Source organism: Erythrolamprus reginae, chromosome 4 (assembly GCF_031021105.1).
Source record: "Erythrolamprus reginae isolate rEryReg1 chromosome 4, rEryReg1.hap1, whole genome shotgun sequence".
In the NCBI taxonomy this organism is placed as follows: domain Eukaryota; kingdom Metazoa; phylum Chordata; class Lepidosauria; order Squamata; family Dipsadidae; genus Erythrolamprus; species Erythrolamprus reginae.
The window spans coordinates 52,943,494-52,965,967 of record NC_091953.1 but is presented as its reverse complement, the minus strand read 5'-3'; the positions used below and the strand labels follow the sequence as shown (position 1 = coordinate 52,965,967).

Below are 22,474 nucleotides of genomic sequence, written 5' to 3'. Positions count from 1 at the left end.
GCTACTTTGTTGGGGTAAATAAATGATTTGCCAAAATATTTTGTGTTATCTATATTTTAAAGTAGGTTTGCATCATGGAAAGGGTTATCAGCATTGCCAAATGTATAATATCACTTACCTCCTGACCAGATTTTCCAGAATTTTCTGAGTGTAAAGATTCGATTTCTCCCTCAACCATGGCAGCTTCTAGGCACTCATGAAGATCTTTGAAGCCATTAACTTGAAGTGGATACTGGCCAAACATCTCTGTATTTTCAAATTTCTTCCCTTATCAGAAGAGGGAGGTATAAGATTTCAAAAGGAAACATATAGTCAATGCTACCACCTTTTTATAAAGCTATTTAAACATCATCTAACTGATCTATCAAATATGATTTAAAACATCTGCTACAAGTGAACAACTGTATATGATATGTGAAAGTTGTAATTAAATACTAAGTTCTATCCTCCCTTCCAAAAAAAATAAAATAAAATCTCAGAACCATGATAAGAAAAGTACAAGCTGGAAAAATGTTTCCTCACAGTATATAAAAAAAGTTAAGTGGGACGTTTTCTTTAGTGGGATAGAGGATGGAGGAGTTCTTTTTAAAAGCCATGTTAAGGCTATTTTAGGCTTTATCATTAAAGTAGTATTTGGTACTATATTTTGTATCAAAATATTAGTAGGATAATTGAACTACAAATATACTCAAGAGTAATACCTTCAAGAAACCCAGCTGCTAAAAATCGGCCGTAAAACAGTTCTACCATTGGGTTCTTTGGCTTTTCTCCATTCCTAAAAACACAATTACTTTTGTTAAAATTAAGTGCAAATTATTCCATATATTTTAATCAAATGGTTACATATACTGTATTTGCATTCAATGGAACTCCTTCCAGTATATTATATTCATAACTTATAGTAGTCAATTATAATAGAGGTTAATTTTATCATCATCATCAAATTGGTATACCAATTTTCAACCAGAATCCGTGACGTGATTTTCAAATATATTCAAATATTAATTTCTTTAAAATATTTCAATTCCAGAGGAACAAATTATTTTCCTACATACCGAAAATATTTATAATAAATTTAATAAAGTGAAGCAAAGCACTCCTAAACTTATCTGGAAATAGCTGCATGATGAATATTTTCATACTGTAGGCACAATACACCAGAAGAGGAGAGCAATCCAGATAAATATGAATTTAGGTCTGCCTACTTCACTCTTCTACCAGTTTATCTTATACGAATTGCAGATATAACGTTTTTCACCTAAGCTACCCTTATTCAAAAATATTGTGTTGCGTTGCATTGCATTTCACGATCATAATAGGATTACAAGAGTTGGACTACACAAGATTTCTGAGTGAACGACTCATACACTCAATTATAAATTAATCTTTATTATTACAAGAGTTACTTACTGTTCCTCTTCAGCCTGGATTTGAAAGGCATCTTCCAGCCAATCCAGCAATTTATGTGTGAATTCACTCACATCTTGCTGTTGAGAAATAATAAACATATAAAGAGGAATAAAGAGATGAATATAGGAAAAATCACATGCAAGACTTGGAAATGCAAAAAGTACTCTAATAAACAAATAGAATTGACAGAATTTTTTCAATGAAGCAATAACAGGAATTTGACATTGAAGTTCCCTGGGATGTTCCTAATATATTTTCTAACCTGAAATTGGATTGATGAAGTATAAATAAAAGTATTTCATTTGTGGTGACGAAGTAAGAACCATAATTTCGAATGGCTACTGTTATGCAATTTTTCTTTACCAAAATAGCTCAGCATATATTTGTACCAAGCATAGTTCTTGAAGAAAAATTACAATGAATTGAGCACTAAGTGGCCAACTCATTAAAGCAGACTATATTTTACTAAACCAACAGGAGCTAAAAGATGAAGCAGATTACTAGAAGAAAGAAAATCAGGCTGACAAACAAACCCAGTGGATAAGACCAACAATCAGAAACAAGGCAACAAGATATTCTCTACCTCATGTGAGATAGCTTTTAAAACGAAAAAATACAGGAGAGGAAGAGGGGGAGAAAATAGAATTTGCAAAACAGAAAATGTAACTGTGCCCTGAATGAATAGTTGAGGTAGCTGGTTTCAGGGTTCTGCCCTATTTAAATCATGAGCCTCAAGCCAAGCATCAAAAGAAATCTAGTTATTTATTAGGAGCTTCATGTTGGTATGGACCAAGTGAAGCCAATTTTGACTTCACTTAATTCGCGTCTTGGCTCTGACCCTGTTTCCCCTTCCTCTCCCCTCCAAGCTGTGTCATAAGTCACATTCCCCAATGAAGCAACTTCACAAGTTGTAGAAGTCATTCCCATGGGCCACTGTGGATCTCTGTAGAGATTACCTTGATGTTGCCATCTGGAATGTGCTGTGTTTTGACTGAAATGAAAGTTTGTCTATGTAGCTGTGAGGCTCGATTCCCCATTTCCCTGCCTCTAGCAACTTGAGAGCAGCTTAGAAATGCTTTGCAAGTTGACAGCTGGTGCCTCATTGGACTGAGGATCATATTATGTGTAGGCCCATCAACTTGTGATTTATTACATTAACTTAAAATATATTTGTGTAAAATGATACTGTCTGTGAAAATGTCCTTCTTGATAAAATTCACTAACCCAATTAAGAGGAGGAGGAAATGCTGCAGATTAGACATTGAGAAGATGAGGCAACTTATCTGCAGAAGGAATGGTACTGTTAATGTCAGCCCCCTAAAGGCAATTGGAACAAGAAACATCAAACATGAATGTTTCTTTTTTGTAAGGTTGAAAGTAATTGCAAGTCTGAAAGTACATCTTTCCTCTCCCACACTTTTACAGTCCAAGAAAGTAAGAAGGGTCCCTTCTAAGATATTTGCTATGTCTCATTCCTTCTGCAAGCTAAGTTGTTCCTTAACTGTTTGTTACCTAGTTTGCAACTCTTCCTGTCCATCAAAAACATTCCTACAGATGATTACATGTAGTAAAAAAGTAGCCATGCTCATATCATATAGCTTGAAATATCTAAGAAGCAAAATCCTGAAGCCTCAGCTATAGTTTTCCTACATAACTTAGGTCCATTAAAGGGACAAGAAATGAAAAGATGAATATAACTTCTACTTTCAGAAAGAATGTTAAAATGAGAGACATGGCCTGTTATCCAAAGAAATCCATGGAAAGAATTGATATAAATTGGATTCATGGACATTATTATATTAATACAATTATTAATAATTTGGGAACCTGACAGAAGGAAAAGTTAGCAAAGCTACAGATTTCATTAATGTTATAGATAGCAAAGTAGAATAAACCTCAAAATATTGAAACTACAATATTTGAGGCAGATAATCTCCCATTTATTGGATGGGATTGTGTATATTTTTATCTGGACATAGAATGGTAGCCTATGTACCCTTCCACCTCTGTGGTTTTATTTAAAAGAAAGAAAATAATTCTACCAAAAAAGAAAGAACATGTTCACAAATCTACTAATATCTGGACAAATTGACAACCTTACTAGATCCTTCATTAATTGCAATTGAATGATAATTTTAACAAAATAGCCAGTCTGAAAATTTCATCAAGTAAAAGTACTTTTAATGTTTTATTTGTATTTTTTCTCCAAGTTTTGATAACTATTTTTATTTAAAGTAAAGTAGAAAGTTCTTAAATTACCTGCTGAGAATCATTTGATTTAAATGCATCTTTAAGAATTTCAACAGCTCTTGATGGGTCAACGTATTTTCTTTTTGAGCCAACAAGAAGTGCAAAGAGGTATCTTAATTCACCCATAAAAGGTAAATTTCTATGTTCCTGTATTTGAAATAGTTATAAATAATGAATTTTATATTTTTATGAATCTGTAAAAAGTACAATTATAAATCAATTATCCCATCCTCTTAAAAAATGCTAAACATGTTCTTATCACAATATTAACAAACTTCATATTGTAATATTATTTTAGAATAAACCATTATTTCTTTTTCTTCCCTTCGCCCTCAAAAATCAACAAGTTTGATGAGTTGATGGATCAACAAACTATTATTGATTTACAAGTTTTGTTTACTCTCTACTTCAGATCATTCACAAAAGCTAACAGCCAGCAATAGTCTATAAAGAAGTTAAAAGCCAGCAACAATAACATCCCGAATTAATACATTTCACATCACAGATCTATACAAAGTTGTACTCCCTTGTTTAACAATAAAAGTTCATGTTTTCATTCATTATACCTGGATTATTATTTTAACAGCTTGCTAGTTATACATCTACTATGATCTTAGTTTTTTTTAATCAGCAGTAATTATATATTAAAAAGCTCTGAAAAAATGGAAGCAAATTATTTCTCTCATTCATATTATTTCAAAATAGACACTTCAGCCAGGTTCAGTTCATCAGCATCAGAAGGATGAAAATGGTGAAGGCCAAATGGATATGGCAAAAGCTGACAGAGATAGGTGGAACTGGAATGGAAGACATAGATGGAGCAGAGATATGGAGACCAGGGAAGTTGAAGTGGAGGCAAGTGGGGCAGGTCAAGAGAAGCAAGAGGTCTTCACTTGACTGCAATTGGGACTACTGGAACTAAGCAGTGCTAGTCATAGGATGTTTAACATAACCACCACTTAGTGACAGATAGTCTTTAAAGTGCTGTAAAATTATTCTGTAAACTTGTATATTATCTGTAAGCTAGTATATTATCATATATAACTTCTTTTAAATATTTATGTATATACATATATGCAGGTACAGTGGAGGAAAAAACTATTTAGTCAGACAATGTGATTTTCTGGGTGTTTTCTCATGTTGTCTCTCATAGATGAGGTCTACCTATGATGTTAATTACAGGCCTCTCTCATTTTTTAAAAAGTTGGAGAACTTGCACAATTGGTGTTGGACTAAATACTTTTTCCCCACTGTATATCTAAATACAATTGAAACATAATCAGACTATTTTTCTTGTCAATACTACACAATAAATCTATTCATAAATTGCAACTACCTATTTCCACAATTTGTTTATTTGTGTATTTATTGTTCCCATTTCTGTCTCAAAGAGGGATTTCTAGGCGGTGTACAATAAAAGTTAGCCTATATACCTTTTGGTTTCGGGGGAGATCTTGAGCAGTTGCTGGTAAATTGTAATTCAAGACTAGCCTTCGAAATTCCAACAGGTTAAATAATGACTGAAAGAAAAAGTAAATATAAATTTAGCATTATTTTTTAGAAAGTGCATTAGATATACTATAATTCACAAAAGAACTAAGAAGCAAAGAACTGGTTCACAGGTTGTAATTCATATATGATATTTTTTAATGCGAAAAAATGAAAAATTTAAACTAACTAAGAATGAATTTGACTAGCAATTCACTAATTGGTATATTGTAACTTGGAAGCAAACTCCATTTTGGGAGACATACTTACAACTAGATAACAATTATGTATTTTTATGTTAGCAAGATGTAATAAATTCAACTGTGATCATGCAAAAATGCACTAGAATGAGTGACAAAGGTTTTAAAAACCACTTTAAATAAAGAATAATACATATTGCTTCTAGTGTTCTAATGTAATGCTGACTGTGGCTTCCAAACTTTTATGTGTTAACTGCAGCCCATATGAAAGTTACAGCTTGTATTTCAGAGGGGAAAACAAGCAATAAGAAAATATTAATTATCCATGGTTGTCTTTCCTCCTTTCTTCTAAGAAAAGAAATAAGTGAATGGATTCAGGAGCACAGTGCAACAAAATCTATTATGCTAACTTATACCTCTACCTATACATACAGAACCTTATATATCTATGCATACAGAATCCAAATAAACTTATAACCATATACATGAAAATAATTCATTTAATCCTGGACAGAACAAATTAGGAATCTACTTTTTGTCACTATAATATTTTCAATAAGATTGTGTATGCATTTGCTTACTAAAATAACCTGTTCTCTGGATACTTAACAAATTTTTAAAAATGGCAGAGGAAGTATTGAAAAAGGGCATATGACAATGTTATATTATATTAACTGCCAACCAATGCATACCAAAAACATGTTCTGGTACTTTAAAAAATGTTCTTTACAACATTTTCCTATATTAAATGTAAAAGAAAAAGGAGTAAAAATGGGGGTAAAGTCAAGAAGTTCAAACTGAAAATTATCTATTATCAAAAAAGTGGAGTCATTATTGTTACTTGCATAATTATGAAGGATAAAAATCTAATTAGAGACTGTACAAAGAGAATTTAACACAGATTTTAATACGATCTTAAAAAAATATTAAGGAAATATTTTAACAAGTATTGGTTACATACATATGGCAAAATTAGATATAGATACTTAAGTTGTAAGCATTACTTATCTATAAAATTTACACAGAATCACATGGAATTAAATCATCTGTAAGAGTATACAGATGCACAGATTTGTGCTGCCACATGGTATAACAGAACTTTGAAGCAACTTTGGTTATCTGGCACACATGAACATAGTGTTGAATAAAAATAAATCTTTGGCTCATATTACAATGATGAAAAACAAAGGACATGATTCATAAAAGCTCATACCAATGCAATTAATATTCTATGAAGCCATATATACTAAGGGAAATCTGTGTCTGTAGGTTTGTTTTGGTTTTCATTTTAGTACTTTTCCACATTGCAAGTCACTGACTAATAAAGGTAATGTTACACATTGATGACCTGTATCAGATTTCAAGAGATCCCTGATGAAAACATGAAATATTGTCACACAGTTGATGCAACCTAAGGAGCCTATCAATCCGGTGGTTAAATAAATACTGTAGTAGGTAATGTCCAAATTTATCGCATATGAAGTAAATTAAGATAGCTGAAACATTAGCCCACTAAGCTAGGCAAATAAAAAGGAATAAACATAAACACACACACACACACACACACACACACACACACATTTATTACCACAAAATTACAATACTAAAATACTTTTTGAATTATCAATTTTTACCACATGGTTCTGGACAATACCTGCTATAAAAGTTCTGTGAAGTATAAGTGAAGTATTAGTTGTTAATATATTTTAAAACTTCAGTTTCTATTTGTTGTTCAGTTAGTAACTGGGTTATTAAGTGATTTTTAGCTTCCCCACTGACATATCAGAAGGCTACAAAAGGTGATTACATAGCCCCAGGACACTGCAACCGTCACAAATATGAGTCAGTTGCCAAATGTCTGAACTTTGATTATGTAATCACAGGGATGCTGTAATATGTTTGAAAAAGAGTCATAAATCACTTTTTAGTGCTGTTATAATTTTGAACAGTCTCTAAATGAAGACTTTGGAACAGTCTCTAAATGAACTGTTGTAAGTCAAGGACTACCTGCAGTTGTAATTATGCAAGTTACATTTCTTATTTTACAATGAATTACATATTAAATATGTATTATATATTAAGCCTTCTTTTAAAAAGAAGAGCTTACAATTATAATCCATTACAATGTTATTCTAAAATAGGTGTATTTCTTAGAATTCCATTTGATTGATAGTGTTCAAGTAGCCTAGAGCTCAAAAATAGGAAATATCAAAGTTATTATTACCAGTGATCTCATTGTTCACTCTCAAACACCAAAAGCTTTGTTACATGTCCAAAACAACTGGCTATGACATCACAGTTGTTTAGTTTAGCATGTTAATGATGCATATAAACTCTAAATTGATTACTGAAGCAGAACCTTAAGATAAGTTTCTGGTCTGATCTTTTATCCAATAATATGCATCTTGCTAATTAGAATATATTGACTCACTTATCAAATAATTTTCAAAAATAAAAAATAAAAATAAGTATACAGATAATAACTTGCCAGAGACTTTTTATATTAATTTACCTATATAGTTAAATTGCTCTGTTCATTTCAAGCAATTATCTTTTTATTATAATAAATAGCTTAATAAAGTAATACATAATTACCTGTATAACGGCACTGAACCAGCATGTGTTACCAACATTTTTTAATCCTACTGGACAAATATCTTGACGTTTTCTATCATATGGATTTGGAGAATCACTCCAGACTTCTGGATGTGTTCTTTTCAGACTTGCTTTGTTTTCTGCTATGCTGGCTTCTAAAACTCTTAGAAAATAAATGAAATAATTAGAAGAGAGTGTCTAACAATTTAGATATACATTTTACAAATCATAATCATCATAATGCCTTTTAATAACATTTATTAGTCAGAAAGCATGTCTACCCTGATTTTTTTCTTATACTACATAAAATGAAATTATAGATTATCATAAGCAATAGGTTATTTAATAATTATCCATATTAGACCATCGTGAGTTATATTAAGCAAGGTTTAAGTACAGAAATGTAAATAAAAAGATCCAAAATCAAATCCAGTGTTCTGAAATGTGTTATTTTTCTTATTGGCAAACCATGGATGAGTACTGTACTCTAAAAGCTATAGCAAAGCATTGTTGAGCAGCTCACTAGAATGAGGCAGAGCCACATCTAATCCTCTGAACAGCAATTTTAGGAGGTGTGGTCATGCTGCAGCAAAAGCAATTTCAAAACAAGTATTATGGCACAAATACTTGTTAGAACCACAATGTGCTCTATTATCACTTATGCATCTTTGATGAACTTACTCAATAAATAAATAAACAAATTTTCCATGGAAAATGTTTTAGATCATATTTATGCAGAAATATTGAAAATTCAGAGGGGAACTAACTCATATTCTTATTCTTATTTATTATTATTATTTATTAGATTTGTATGCCGCCCCTCTACGAAGACTCGGAGCGGCTCACAACAGCAAAGCATAGTACAAAGCCAATTATTAAAACGGTTAAAACCCTTAATATAAAAACAGTCGTACATCCCAAACGAACCATACATATAACGGGACGGCCAGGGGGAATCAATTTCCCCATGCCTGGCGGCAGAGGTGGGTTTTTGGAAGTTTGCGAAAGGCAAGGAGGGTGGGGGCAGTCTTGATCTCCGGGGGGAGTTGATTCCAGAGGGTCGGGGCCTCCACAGAGAAGGCTTTTCCCCTGGGTCCCCGCCAGACGACATTGTTTAGTTGACGGGACCCGGAGAAGGCCAATTCTGTGGGACCTAATCGGTTGCTGGGATTCGTGTGGCATTCTGGATGGAAAATGAATTATTTTAGATTTCAGGAGGACAATTCACTCCAAGGACAATTCATTCCAAGATTGGCATATTCTTAAGGAAGCATAAGTTCAATTTTGCCATATGACCTGCTATAATTTTTAATTTTTAAAAAATAAACTAGCAGAAACATGCAGGAATATCTTGGCATATGTTCTTCACATTACAAAATAAATATTTTCTATCTACAAAATGAACGTTCCAAATCTTTTTCCCTTTCATTTCTCTTGAATATTATTTTATTGTTGTGAGCGACAAAATGGATTGTTTAGATTTGATTTGGGGAAAACCTAAGGCCCTGAATTGTGATATGTAAACCATATTTAAAGATTTGTCTAATATGAATCTAAACATTGTTTCATTGACAAGCAAGCTTAGTGGAGTATGTGATGTCAGACAATCAACTGTTTCAGAAAGTACAAATCTATAAACTACCATATTAAAGTAAGTGTATAAGGATTTTGGAAGACAAATCAATAACAATAATAGAATATTTATTTTTATTTATTAATTGGACTTGTATGCCGCCCTTCTCCGAAGACTCAGGGTGACTCACAACATATAACCAGTGGCTTTAAGGCTACTGCAGCTTACTTACAGTTAACTTCAACCTTACTCCAAAAACATATTAAAGAACAATTTATAATTTTCAGAACTTAGAGTAGAATGCAATAAAATAATTTTTTTAAAGACCAAAAAGCAGATAAATATAATTTATCCCTGTGTAGAAAAAATAAAGATGTATTTTAAAAAAGAAAGAAAAGCCCTTCTCATTATGTACTTACCTACTAATGGCCTGTTCTTCATCTGTTATCCCAGTCTCCCTGAATGTCCTGTTCGATTCCTCTAAACTGAGGGCAATAGCTCTCTGTAGATCATCTTTGTCATCTCCTGTGAGATCAATTACATCTGGAAAGCAAACCTATATTCCTCAATATTAAAAATGCATAGAATGAAAAGCAATGATAAATAACTAGTTTAGATTAGTCTCCACTGGATTTAATGTTATTCCCTCAACACTATATCATTCATTTGCTTAACTTGAGTTATTAATTATATTTGAACAATCAACTAAAATTTCATTAGCCATTGTACTTTCTATCACTTTACCTCTTTACTGGCATCTGCATTAAGCCATAGATCTTTGTCACTTTGAAACTGAAGTAAATAAATAAATAGCAATAAATAATTCCAGCTAGGATGTCTATAGTAAAGCAATGTGAAATAGAAGGAAGACAACAAGAAGAACAAGGAGATTGCATAAACAACTATGAAGAAGACGTCTCAGCCCACTATGTCATCAAATTGTCATCAAGCAGACGTCATGGCTATTGTACTTGCCTACTACGTTTAATTAATTTATCATGAAGAATTTAAAATTCTAAACAGCATCACGTTGGCCAAAAAATTTGGATGTTCTCAAAAATCTGGGAAACTGTGAGAATAACTGGATTTCAAATAAACTCAGAAATAAAGACAAAGTTCTTTTCTTACAATCAAATGGACAGACAGACAATCAGTTTTAGATTGCCATCAAAAAGTTCTGTTTGTAGAACATAAGAATTTCTTGCAATTTTAAAATTCATTATTAAATAAAACAGACAATATCTATTATCAAATATGAAATCTGAAGATTAAAAAAGGTTATTAACATACAGTAGAAACTAAGATGGTGGCAGGTTTTTCTAGTTTTTTCAGTTGTGTAGTTACAGAGTGAGAAAAAAGCACTTACTTGTATCTGCTTGGCTTCCTACACTTATATATCTGTCATTACCAGGAAGTGCTGTTTGATAGTATGTTGTTTCTTCTTGCTGAGGAATCTTGGCATTCTTTGCAGTTAGGAGTGCTACTGCTAATTCTAGGTTTCCATTACTATCCTTTAAATGCATAAGAAAGAATTATCAGAATGCTATTTTATGATCAGCTTGTAACATCAAGTCCAGATACATTTAATTTTTATGTACTTGCATGAATATAATTTTAATATTAGAAACCTAATCTATTTAAAAATAATATATTAATTAACAATGTGAAAGATGATAAGCCACTTTAAAACAGAATGCAATAAAAGCTGAACTTTAATCCAAATCCACTGATTTCATATAGGCACATTCTGCAGTGGCAAATGAAACTATTTAACAACTGAATTAGATGCTGCTCACTGTATATATATTTCCTCAATAAAACATTTGCAAGGAGATTTAAAATCAGTTTTGTAACTTCAGTTTTCAACACAAATCTGAATAAATGATCAGTTAAGCAGGTAGAAAAATCGTAACTACAAACACCAATATATTTAAACCCAAATATATAAAGTTTAAGGTTAAGCTGATAAATTAGGAATGGGGAAATCCTATTTCTTGTCCATGCTCAATTCTGGATGTTCAATAATGATTCTGGATCACAATTTCCCCAGTTCACCTACAGTTTCAGCCTATTTGAAGACCATTCAAATCAACCTTACAATTTTGTATTGTATTGAATTGTATAGTGTTAAGCTCTGCTACTTAAAACATACTTTAAAAATTTCAATTTAGAGATCTAAATACTGGTAGTTATCTTTCAAAATCACTGTACCTTCAAGGCTTGCTGCAGTACTTGGGTGTCATTGATACCTGTGATTTCTCTCAGCTGATTCAGAAACGTCTGCTGGTGCTGAAGAATTAAAGAACCAATCAGATAGAAGACAGACAGACAAACAAACAAACAAACAACTACTTAGTAGAAAACACTGTTTGCTACTCTTTAAAGAAATGTGTCTAACAGTATCATTGTGTACAATGTGTACAATTTCAAAATAGAGCATAGGAAACCTAACTGTAGAGTAGGTATTACAAATTCCATTATAACTAGACAAACCATGATAAAGTACAACAAAACAACCTACTATGATTGTTGTTATAATATACAAACTTCTACACCATATGTAGTAGCTATATAATTTATAAAAATTGAGGTTTTAAAATTGCTTTTCATCAGCAAGCTAAAAAAATAACCTGAAGTTGCCAAGGAGCGATAAAGAATCACAAAACAACTTGAGAAAAAGATTGTTTCCCAAAAACCTTTTGTTTTGCTTTAGTTTAAAATTTATAGGCCTACCCCGCCCCCTAAAATACAACTTTTGTTAGGGTAGCATATGCTTATACAGTGGTATCTTGTCATACGAACCCCTTGTCATACGAACTTTTCAAGATACGAACCCAGGGTTCGGATTTATTTTGCCACTTCTTACGAACTTTTTTCACCTTATGAACCTGCCGCCACCGGCGGCGTGCCCCACCTCTGGACTTCCGTTGCAAGCGAAGTGTCCGTTTTTGCGATCCTGGGATTACCCTGAGGCTCTCCTCCATGATAAACCCCACCTCCAAACTTCTGTGTTTTTGCGATGGTGCAATTTTGCTGAGGCTTCCCTCGCTGGGAAACCCCACCTCTGAACTTCTGTTGCCAGCGGAGCGCCCATTTTTGCGATCCTGAAATTCCCCTCCTGGGATTTCCCTACAGCATTGCAAAAATGCGGAAGTCAGGAGGTGGGTTTCCCATAGAGGGGAGCCTCATGGGAATCCCGGGATCGCAAAAATGGGCGATCCGCTGGGCAGAGTGGGGTGGGACACAAAAACGGGAGGGAAAGACTCATGGAGCTCAAGGGAGAAGAAAGGTGTGGGGGAGATGAGCAGAGTGGGGGGGGGACAAAAACGGGAGGGAAAGACTCATGGAGCTCAAGAGAGGAGAAAGGTGTGGGGGAGATGAGCAGAGTGGGGGGAGAAAAATGGGAAAGAAAGGCTCATGGAACTCAAGAGAGGAGAAAGGTGTGGGGGAAATAAGCAGAGTGGGTGGACAAAAACGGGAAAGACTCATGGAGCTCAAGAGAGGAGAAAGGTGTGGGGGAGATGAGCAGATTGGGGGACAAAAACGGGAAAGAAAGGTTCATGGAGCTCAAGAGAGGAGAAAGGTGTGGGGAAAATGAGCAGAGTGGGGGCCAAAAATGGGAGGGAAAGGCTCATGGAGCTCAAGAGAGGAGGTGTGGGGAAATGAGCAGAGTAGAGTGGGCAAAAACGGGAGGGAAAGGCTCATGGAACTCAAGAGAGGAGAAAGGTGTGGGAGAAATGAGCAGAGTGGGGTGGACAAAAACAGGAAGGAAAGGCTCATGGAGATCAAGAGAGGAGAAAGGTGTGGGGGAAATGAGCAGAGTGGGGTGGGCAAAAACGGGAGGGAAAGGCTCATGGAGCTCAATGGAGGAGAAAGATGTGGGGGGAAATGAGCAGAGCGGGGGGGGGGGAAACAGGAGGGAAAGGTTCATGGAGCTCAAGAGAGGAGAAAGGTGCGGGGGAAATGAGCAGAGGGGGGGAGAAAAACAGGAGGGAAAGGTTCATGGAGCTCAAGAGAGGAAAAAGGTGTGGGGGAAATGAGCAGAGTGGGATGGGCAAAAACATGAGGGAAAGACTCATGGAACTCAAGAGAGGAGAAAGGTGTGGGGGAAATGAGCAGAGTGGGGGGGACAAAAATGGGAGGGAAAGACTCATGGAGATCAAGAGAGGAGAAAGGTGTGGGGGAAATCAGCAGAGTGGAATGGTGGTGTGGCAATGGCAGCCTTTCCATGTTTTGGTGGCTGTGGTGCAAGCCAGCCGCCACACCACATGAGAAGCCACTGCCACAGGATTACAGGAAAGCTGCCACCACTGGACCATGTGAGAAGCCGCAACGCCACTGCCATCACCAGACTACAGGGAAACCTCTGCTGACCAGTGCGAAAAGGAATGGCAGTGGCAGTTCTTTCTCAGGCAGAATCAGCTAATCCCACCCATTGTTGCCATTGCCCAACTCCCTCCCATGCAACATTAGGTGTATAAGACGCACCCAGGTTTTGATGCATTTTTGGGAGGTAAAAAGGTGCATCTTATACACCAAAAAATACGGTAGGCAATATGTCAACCCGGCATAAACGTATCAGAGTTTTGTTTTCCAGACTTTCTCAAGACTTTGCTAACTTTGTAACTGTGTGCTCCCTGTGTAATATGAAACATCAAAAAAACTTTCCCACATAGGTTGCCAAGACAGAATCAGTGGATACTAACATTATTCATTCATTTTAAACTGCATGAAACAAGTTCAGAACAAAGATAGAAACACAACACTGTCCCCATTGTTATACAGTGGTACCTCGAGATACGAGTTTAATTCGTTCCGGACCTGGGCTCTTAAGTCGAGCAGCTCTTATCTCGAACGACTTTTCCCCATAGGAATTAATGTAAATAATTTTAATTGGTTCCAGCCCTCAAAAAACTCACAAAGTTAGTCTAAATTATGCAGAAAGACATGTTTTTAATGAAGAAATGTACATGTACATATAAATGAATAATGAAGTTTCTTTCACTTAACTTGTAAACTTTCTTAAACTTTTAAATTTACATATGTTCAACTTCTCTGCCACCCAATCCTGTAGGACAGAGGTCCCCAACCCTTTTTGCACCAGGGACCGGCTTTAAGCGATCAAGAGAGGAATGGGTGAATGAATGGACGGAGGGTGGGAAGGAAGGAAGGAAAGAGGGAAGGGACAGGAACAGAGGAAGGAAGCAAGGAAACTTATGAAAGGGGAGAGTAAGAGAGGAATGAGTGAAGGGAGGGAGGGAGGGAAGAAGGTGGGAAGGAGAAAGAAAAGAAGAAATAGAGGAAGGGAAGGTAAAAGAGAGAAAGAAAAAGAGCAAGCAAGCAAGCAAGCAAGCAAGAAAGAAAGAAAGAAAGAAAGAAAGAAAGAAAGAAAGGGGGAAGGGACAGGAACAGAGGAAGGAAGCAAGGAAACTTATGAAAGGGGAGAGTAAGAGAGGAATGAGTGAAGGGAGGGAGGGAGGGAAGAAGGTGGGAAGGAGAAAGAAAAGAAGAAATAGAGGAATGGAAGGTAAAAGAGAGAAAGAAAAAGAGCAAGAAAGAAAGCTGCAAGCACCCCCCCGAGCCCCCCAGGCCGGCTGCAACCTTTTAAAACACGCGCGCCGCTTCGCAGCTGTCTCCTGAAGCCGAACGCGGAAGTTAGTGTTTGGCTTCAGGAGACAGCTCCTTGGCGCTTGTATCTCGAATTTGGGCTTGTAAGTAGAACAAAAATATCTCTCCCCTCCCAGCTCTTATCTCGAGTTGCTCTTAAGTAGAGCAGCTCTTATGTCGGGGTTCCACTGTAATCATAAAGGACTCATCTAGACCCTACTTAACAGCTATGTTTGAATACCACTTGCTGAAAATCCAGAGAGGGAAGGAAGTGTTGCCTTCATATACCCATTTTTACTTTCTCATATACAACTGTACGAAACTGGATACCAGATAAAATCCATACGAGAGGTAACAAAAAATACAGACCTTGGACTAATCAGCGTGAGTCCAAGCTTTTTGGAGCAATTTTTTGGGATAATATATGAGCATAGGATGGACTACAAAAACCAGGAGAACCAAAGCATTCTATTTAAATGTTTATAATATATATCTAAACTACCCTCTATTGTGATATTTTGTGCTGTTACAATCCACAAAAAGCAGGAAAAGAGTAAAATGACTACCAAATTTATTGAAAACATACAATAATAAACAGGAACAATTAGGAAGAGGCACTAGAGACAAAAGGAAAATCATTCGGAAGATGGGAGAATAGACTAGGGAAAAATGATTGTCCACTTCATCAGGTGTTACCAGATCAAACTCTTCCCAAACAGATGGATTAGGACGGGCCCCTGTCACCTCGACTGACTCATTGTCAGCCGACACTGCATTCCAACTGGAGTCAAGGGCCATCCGGATCTGAGCGATTTTATCATCAAAAAACCTATTAAAGTCCTCAGTACTAACCTGGAAGGGGTTATCAACTCCCTCCTGGTTGAGGAGGGAGCAAGTCACTCTAAACAGGGCAGCTGGGAGAAATTCTGCTGATACAATCAAGGCAGTATGATATGCGCATCTTGCCACCTTCTGTGCCACTTTATAAGTCTTGATATAAATTCTTAAAAGTGTTCGATCAGATTCAGATTTACTTTTTCTCCACTGCATCTCTAGACTTCTCTTCTATGTTTCATTCCCTGGAATTCTTCGGTAAACCAGGGAGCTCTTCGGGGTCTACTGCCACAGAGAGGTCACAATGGCACATAGCAAGGAATTCTGCCGAACTGTGCACAAGTGAATCCGGCAAAACCCCAAGTGCCCTTTGAAATCCCTCTGGGTCCATCAGGCATCTAGGGCAGAACCACCTAATTGGTTCCACCTCCCTGTGGGGGAGGATTGGAGCCTTAAAATCAAGCCGTAACAGGAAATGTTCTGACGATGACAAAGGCTTAATCAAAGCCCCTTAATCTCAGATCATAACTCAACTGCTCTGAGAGGAATACCATGAGTCGGACCTAAATTACTTGGGTCAGGTCCAAGGCTGCCATGGTGGCCATGAACTCCTGCACCAACCCAGAGAATTCTCCGAGCGATGGTAGGTTAAAATCCCCCACTCATTTAGGCTGTCCCATCTTAGCTCAGAGACATCAGGAGCTGGCATTAAAAATTGTGTACAGTATCTTATTTTGCAACTGTTGTCGAAATAAACATTTTGCCTTCAGTTATATGCAACTGTTAATCTACTTTTAACAATGGCCCTAACACTAACAGTATTTTCTAAAGCACATACTTATTTCTGAAATGGATATTGTCCACACCTTACAGATTTCCCAGCAAGATCTCTTTAAAAGTATTTTAATCTTACGCCATTGTAGCCTAGTTAAGCGAAAGCCAATATGTTTAGAATCGGCATTTCCAAAAGTGCCCCAGGGCCTAACAAATATAAAATCCCTTTATCCGGCACCTCTGCTCTATAAGTGCACTAAGATCCTTGGAAACTTTACATAAAATAGGCGTTGATTGCTTACCTGAACGCCTCTTCTCGTACGGTGAGCGGGTACAGCAGTCACATGGGTTGCTCATGTCCAATCCGGTGGAACTGAGCCTAGTGTTAAAAAAGCTTGCTGGATCCGCCCCTTCCCCAGAATTCGCGAATCCATAGACTAGGCTCAGCTGTGAAGCTCTGTAGTGTTCAACTCTCATTGTTAGAGGAAGAAAGGTTATAGGAAGGTAAAGAAGACACATACAAGGGCGGGAAGTGACTGCTGTACCCGCTCACCGTACGAGAAGAGGCGTTCAGGTAAGCAATCAACGCCTATTCTCCGTACTGAAGGAGCGGGTCCAGCAGTCACATGGGACATACCCAATAGATGGTCCCTAGGGTGGGATTAGATTGCTATCGTGTGAGATAACGGATTGGAGTACCCTTCTGCCGAAGGCAGCGTCCGCTGAAGCGTAAGAGTCAATCTTGTAGTGCCTGATGAAGGAATTTGGCGAGGCCCAAGTGGCTGCTTTGCAGACCTCCTCCAACGGGGCTTGAGTCGCCCAAGCGGCCGAGGTGGCTGCGCTCCTGGTGGAATGCGCTGTGATGTTCCTTGGAACTGAGAGGGAGGCCGACTCGTAGGCCTTAGATATAGTCCCTCTGATCCAACGGCCTATTACTGTTGAAGACACTTTGGCACCCATGACTCTGGGGTGATAGGCTATAAAAAGTGCTTCTGACCTCCGAAAGGGTCCTGTGCGTTGGATATAGATTCTCAGCGCTCTAATGAGATCCAGGGTGTGCCATCTAATTGCCAAGGGATGGTCTCGTTGGAGGCAGAAGGAAGGTAGGACAATATCCTGAGTTCTGTGGAACATGGAACTGACCTTGGGTAAGAAGGTGGGGTCCAGACGCAAGACAACCTTGTCCTGATGAAATTGACAAAGGTCCTGCCTGATTGAGAGGGCAGCCAGCTCCGAAATGCGTCGGGCAGAGGTAATAGCCACCAGGAATGCTACTTTAAAGGATAGGTACCTGAGGGACGCCGATTTTAGGGGTTCGTATGGTGCCTGCGTGAGGGAATGGAGAACCCGTGGCAAATCCCAGGAAGGATACCTGTGGACCTTGGAAGGTCTGAGGTTGGCTATGCCCTTGAGGAATTCCTGAACTTCTGGAAAGGAGCGGAGAGGCTGTCTGCGGGGCCCCGCTAGGACAGAGGAAATGGCCGCCAGATGACGCCGGAGGGTGCTGGTGGAAAGTCCCTGATGGAAACCTTGCATAAGGAAGGAAATGATTCTGTGTATGGGGATGCACAGGGGAGAGAGGCCTTCCTGTAGACACCACTGGTGAAACTTGGACCACGTGTGGTCGTAGATTCGATTGGTCGAACCCCTTCTGGCCTTTAAAATGACCTCCACTGTATCGGGGTCGTGGCCACGCAGTTCTAAGTCTCTCCTGATAACAGCCAGGCGGTGAGGTGGAACCACTCCGGGTCTGGATGGAATGAGGCCCCCTGCCGCAGCATATCCCCCGAAACGGGGAGTCGCCAAGGGTCCTGGACGGACAACTGTTGGAGATCCGCGAACCAGGGCCGGCGGGGCCAATGAGGGGCGATTAAGATTACTCGGGCCCTCTCGGTGAGGACCTTGTGAATCACGTCCGGGAGAATTGGAATTGGAGGGAATGCGTAAAGTAGGCCTGGAGGCCATGGGCTCCGGAGGGCATTGATTGCTTCCGCTCCCGGGGATGGAAATCTGGAAAAAAAGCGAGGGAGTTGGGCGTTCGCATTGGTCGCGAAGAGATCCAGAACTGGTAGGCCGAATCTGAGGCTGATTTGATGGAACAGGTCTTGATGGAGGTTCCACTCTCCTGGGTCTATCGTTGCTCGAGATAGCCAATCCGCCTGGACGTTGAGGCTCCCCGAGATGTGGTCGGCTAGGAGCGACCGAAGATGTTTTTCCGCCCAAAGGCCTAACTTGAGGGCCTCCCTCATGAGGGCCTTGGATCTCGTGCCCCCCTGTCTGCAGATATGGCTTTTTGTGGCAATGTTGTCGGTGAGAATGAGAACGTGCCGGTTGGGAATGCGAGGAGAGAAATGCTTCAGAGCCAGGGATACGGCTCTTAACTCTAGCCAATTGATTGGCTTGGAAGCTTCCTCCGGGGACCACGTGCCCTGGGCTATCATCCCCTGGGCGTGGGCTCCCCATCCCGATAGACTGGCATCTGTGGTGATGACAAATTGATCCGGGCACCTGAACGGGGATCCTTTGTCCATGGCCGGAGACTTCCACCACTTGAAGGATCTGCGAACAATTGGTGGGATGACAATGCGACGACTTGAGTTGCTGAGCCCCGATCTCTGAAAGGGTAATAGGAGCCACTGTAGTTCCCTAGCATGAAGGTGAGCCCAGGGAATGATGCCTATGCATGACACCATCTTCCCCAAAAGGGAAGACAGGGTTACTATGGATACTGAAGGTTGAGATAAAATGCAAGAAATTAACTCCCCTATACTGAATTTTCTCTCAGGAGAGAGAAAGACCTGGGAGGATTCTGAATTAATAATGGATCCCAGGTGTAAGATGGATGTGGAAGGTTGGAGATGACTTTTGTCAAAGTTGATGGAAAATCCATGGTCCTGAAGAACTGACATGGTGACAGAAAGGTCTGTTTTCACTTTCTCTAGGGAGTTCCCATGAATCAAAATATCATCAAGATAACATAAAATGTGAATGGGAGACGCCCGGATATAGGCCGCCAGGGACCCCAAGAGCTTTGTAAAGACCCGAGGGGCCGAGGAAAGGCCAAATGGCATCGCCCTATACTGGAAATGCCTGCCCTGAAAGGAGAAACGTAAAAATTTTCTGTGGCATTTGGCTATAGGAATGTGGAGGTAGGCCTCAGTGAGGTCTAAAGAGACCATGAAATCTCCCGGGTGGATGGCGGCCAAAATGGATGATAAGGAGTGCATTTTAAACTTCCTATATTTGATGAATAGGTTCAGCTTCTTTAAATCCAAAATAGCTCTCCAACCTCCGGAGGATTTTGGAACCATAAATAGGATGGAATAAAAACCTAGACCCCTCTGACCGGGGGGAACCGGTTGAATGGCTCTGATGGACAATAAGTGGGAAATGGCCTCCTCCATACGGTTACAATCTGAGGAGGACCTGGGAGAAGGGCAGGAAATAAAACGTTTCGGGGGGGGGGAGAAATAAATTCTAAAAGAAGGCCTGTTTGAACAGAGTCAATGACCCAGGGGTCCTTGGAGGTGAGACGCCAATTAGAGGCGAAATGGGCTAGGCGACCACCTATGGGAATCGAGGGAGAACTACCATCTAGGTTTTTTTGAAGCCCTGTTAGAGGACGCTCCCCTTTGGAAGCGAAAGCCTCTGCCCCTGGAGTTCCTACCTTGGGAACGAAAGCGGGGGGAATACTGACCTGGAGATCTCTGATAGGAAGCCGCTTGATCTTGCTGACGCCCTGGGCGACGAAAGGACTGCGTTTTGGTAGCCTTTTTGGTGGTTGGACCCAATACTTTCTTCTTGTCCGTGGTTTCCGTGAGGAGTGGATCCAGAAGATCCCCGAAAAGAAGGTCGCGCTTTAAGGGTCCCAGAGATAACTGCCACTTCTGGCGTACTCCTGCTTGCCAAGGGCGAAGCCATAGGAGTCTTCTTGCCGTTGTAGAAGCTGCAATAGACTTAGCAGAAAATCTAGTAGATTGTAAAGTGGCATCAGCCACGTACTGAGCAGCTGCAAAGACCTTGTTGAAGTCTTGTTGACCTCTTAAGTCATCGGGAGGAATATGCTGTTGAAGTTGGCGAAGCCACAGAAGCATGGCTCTGGAAAAAAAGGAAGCCGCTGCAGAACTTTTAATGGCCCAGGAATCTGCGGTGAATCCTCTTTTGAGCATTTGTTCAATCCGCTTGTCCTCTGGGCGGAGGACTTCCTCTGCTTCGCCTGGCACAGCAGCCGCCGAGTGAAGGATCTTGACAGGTTCATCCGGTTTAGGAAAGGATAGGAGCTCCTCATAGGAAGAGGAGAGTTTGTACAATTTTTTGTCCTTGGTTGAGGGATTAAGCCCAGAGGCTGGGAAATCCCACTGCTTAAGTAAGGCATCTTTAAACAATTTAGGCATAGGAATTACCTCGTTATCCTCCTGTTCCTCTGTGAAGTAAGGTAAATTCTCCTCCGGGGGATCAGTGGATGTGGAGGCCTGTTTCTCCTGGGCCGCCAATCCCGTAGAAATTCTAGCTTTGAGGAGGAGAGATTTGAACAATTGAGAAGGAAAAATAGTAATTGGAGAAGGAACCTTTATTTGGGATTCCTCATCATCTGAGAGGCCTTGAAAGGGATCCTCATCCTCCTCCATATCGTCATATTCGTCCTGAGAGGAATCTGATTCATCCTGAATAGGAGCTCTAACCGCTGGGGAAGAACCCAAGGGGCGGGAGGGACGAGGAGGTGGAGGAGGTAAGGGAAGCGCATTGATGGTAGAGAATTTAGCATCAATGGCCTTGGATAACACAGAAAAAATAGATTGGAATTCAGGAGGTAAACTAGAAATATCAGCAGGAATGGCAGAAGAATCCCTGAAGGCCTGGGAGGATCCTGGCTGGGGGGAATCTTCAATAATATCTGGTTCCTCTGGACCTATTCCCCATAGGTTAGGTTGGGGTCTGTCTAGGTTTGGCTCATCCAGAGATAACACAGGGACCCCAGAAGGAGGCAGATTAGAAGCCTCTGGGGGGTCTTGACTACTGAGTACTTGGGCCTGTACTTTCAAACGCTTTGCTGATTTGTCATGGATTCTTTGTAGGGCTAGGTCCCTTCTCTTCTCAGCCCTGGTGACCTTGGTCGAGGGGCGGGCCCCTGAAGAAGAGGAGGTCGAGGCCTGGGGGATACTGGTAATCTCATCGCCTGTAGGCCTGGCCTCTCTGGGACCTTGAGTGGTGCCTCTCTTGGGAAAAGTAGCCATAGTCTGACAATTAACAGAAGACAAGGCTGAGCCAAATAACTGAATAATTAGGGAGAAGAGTTTCAAAGACTTCCCAAGAGGAATGGATCCTGCTCCGAGGCCTCGGAGCTGCTGAGACTTGAGGGCAATCTGGGCAAACCCAGAGTTCGTGTCCCCAAATACAGCGTGGCCAGCCTCCCTAAACTTTAATTAAAGTAACCAAGGCACTCTGGTTGGAGGCTTAGCCGGTGGAGAATTAAGCCTGAGCGTCCCAAAGCCCACTCCGGGATCCAAGCGGTGGACTGAGGCCTACGCGGCTGGCAGAAGGCCAACACGAGAGGCCTAAATTTAAAAAGGGCGCGAAGGCCTTCGCGCCGAAAAATCGCTCCGTACTAGAATTCTTAAAGGGGAAGCGATCGACTAAGTCCAGGAGACTAGAAACAAGCGTCTCACTCCGCAGGAGGTATTTCTTAAGCCCTTTAACAATAATACTATAATGAATCAGTGAAGCAATACTTGCACCAAGACCT

General features: G+C 39.6%; 1 protein-coding gene across 3 annotated transcripts in view; it reads right to left on the bottom strand.

Moving 5' to 3' along the window:
- The window catches only part of USP25 (ubiquitin specific peptidase 25), a 76,560-nt gene that overhangs the window by 38,212 nt on the left and 15,874 nt on the right, over window positions 1-22,474 (bottom strand). For all 3 annotated transcript variants that reach the window (XM_070750272.1, XM_070750270.1, XM_070750271.1), the window contains exons 2-10: window positions 11,728-11,805; window positions 10,883-11,027; window positions 9,936-10,059; window positions 7,944-8,106; window positions 5,094-5,180; window positions 3,670-3,807; window positions 1,411-1,487; window positions 702-775; window positions 119-267 (exon numbers count right to left, since the gene is read on the bottom strand). In XM_070750272.1, coding sequence (XP_070606373.1) covers window positions 119-267; window positions 702-775; window positions 1,411-1,487; window positions 3,670-3,807; window positions 5,094-5,180; window positions 7,944-8,106; window positions 9,936-10,059; window positions 10,883-11,027; window positions 11,728-11,805 — 1,035 coding nt within the window. The remainder of the gene's footprint in view (window positions 1-118; window positions 268-701; window positions 776-1,410; window positions 1,488-3,669; window positions 3,808-5,093; window positions 5,181-7,943; window positions 8,107-9,935; window positions 10,060-10,882; window positions 11,028-11,727; window positions 11,806-22,474) is intronic.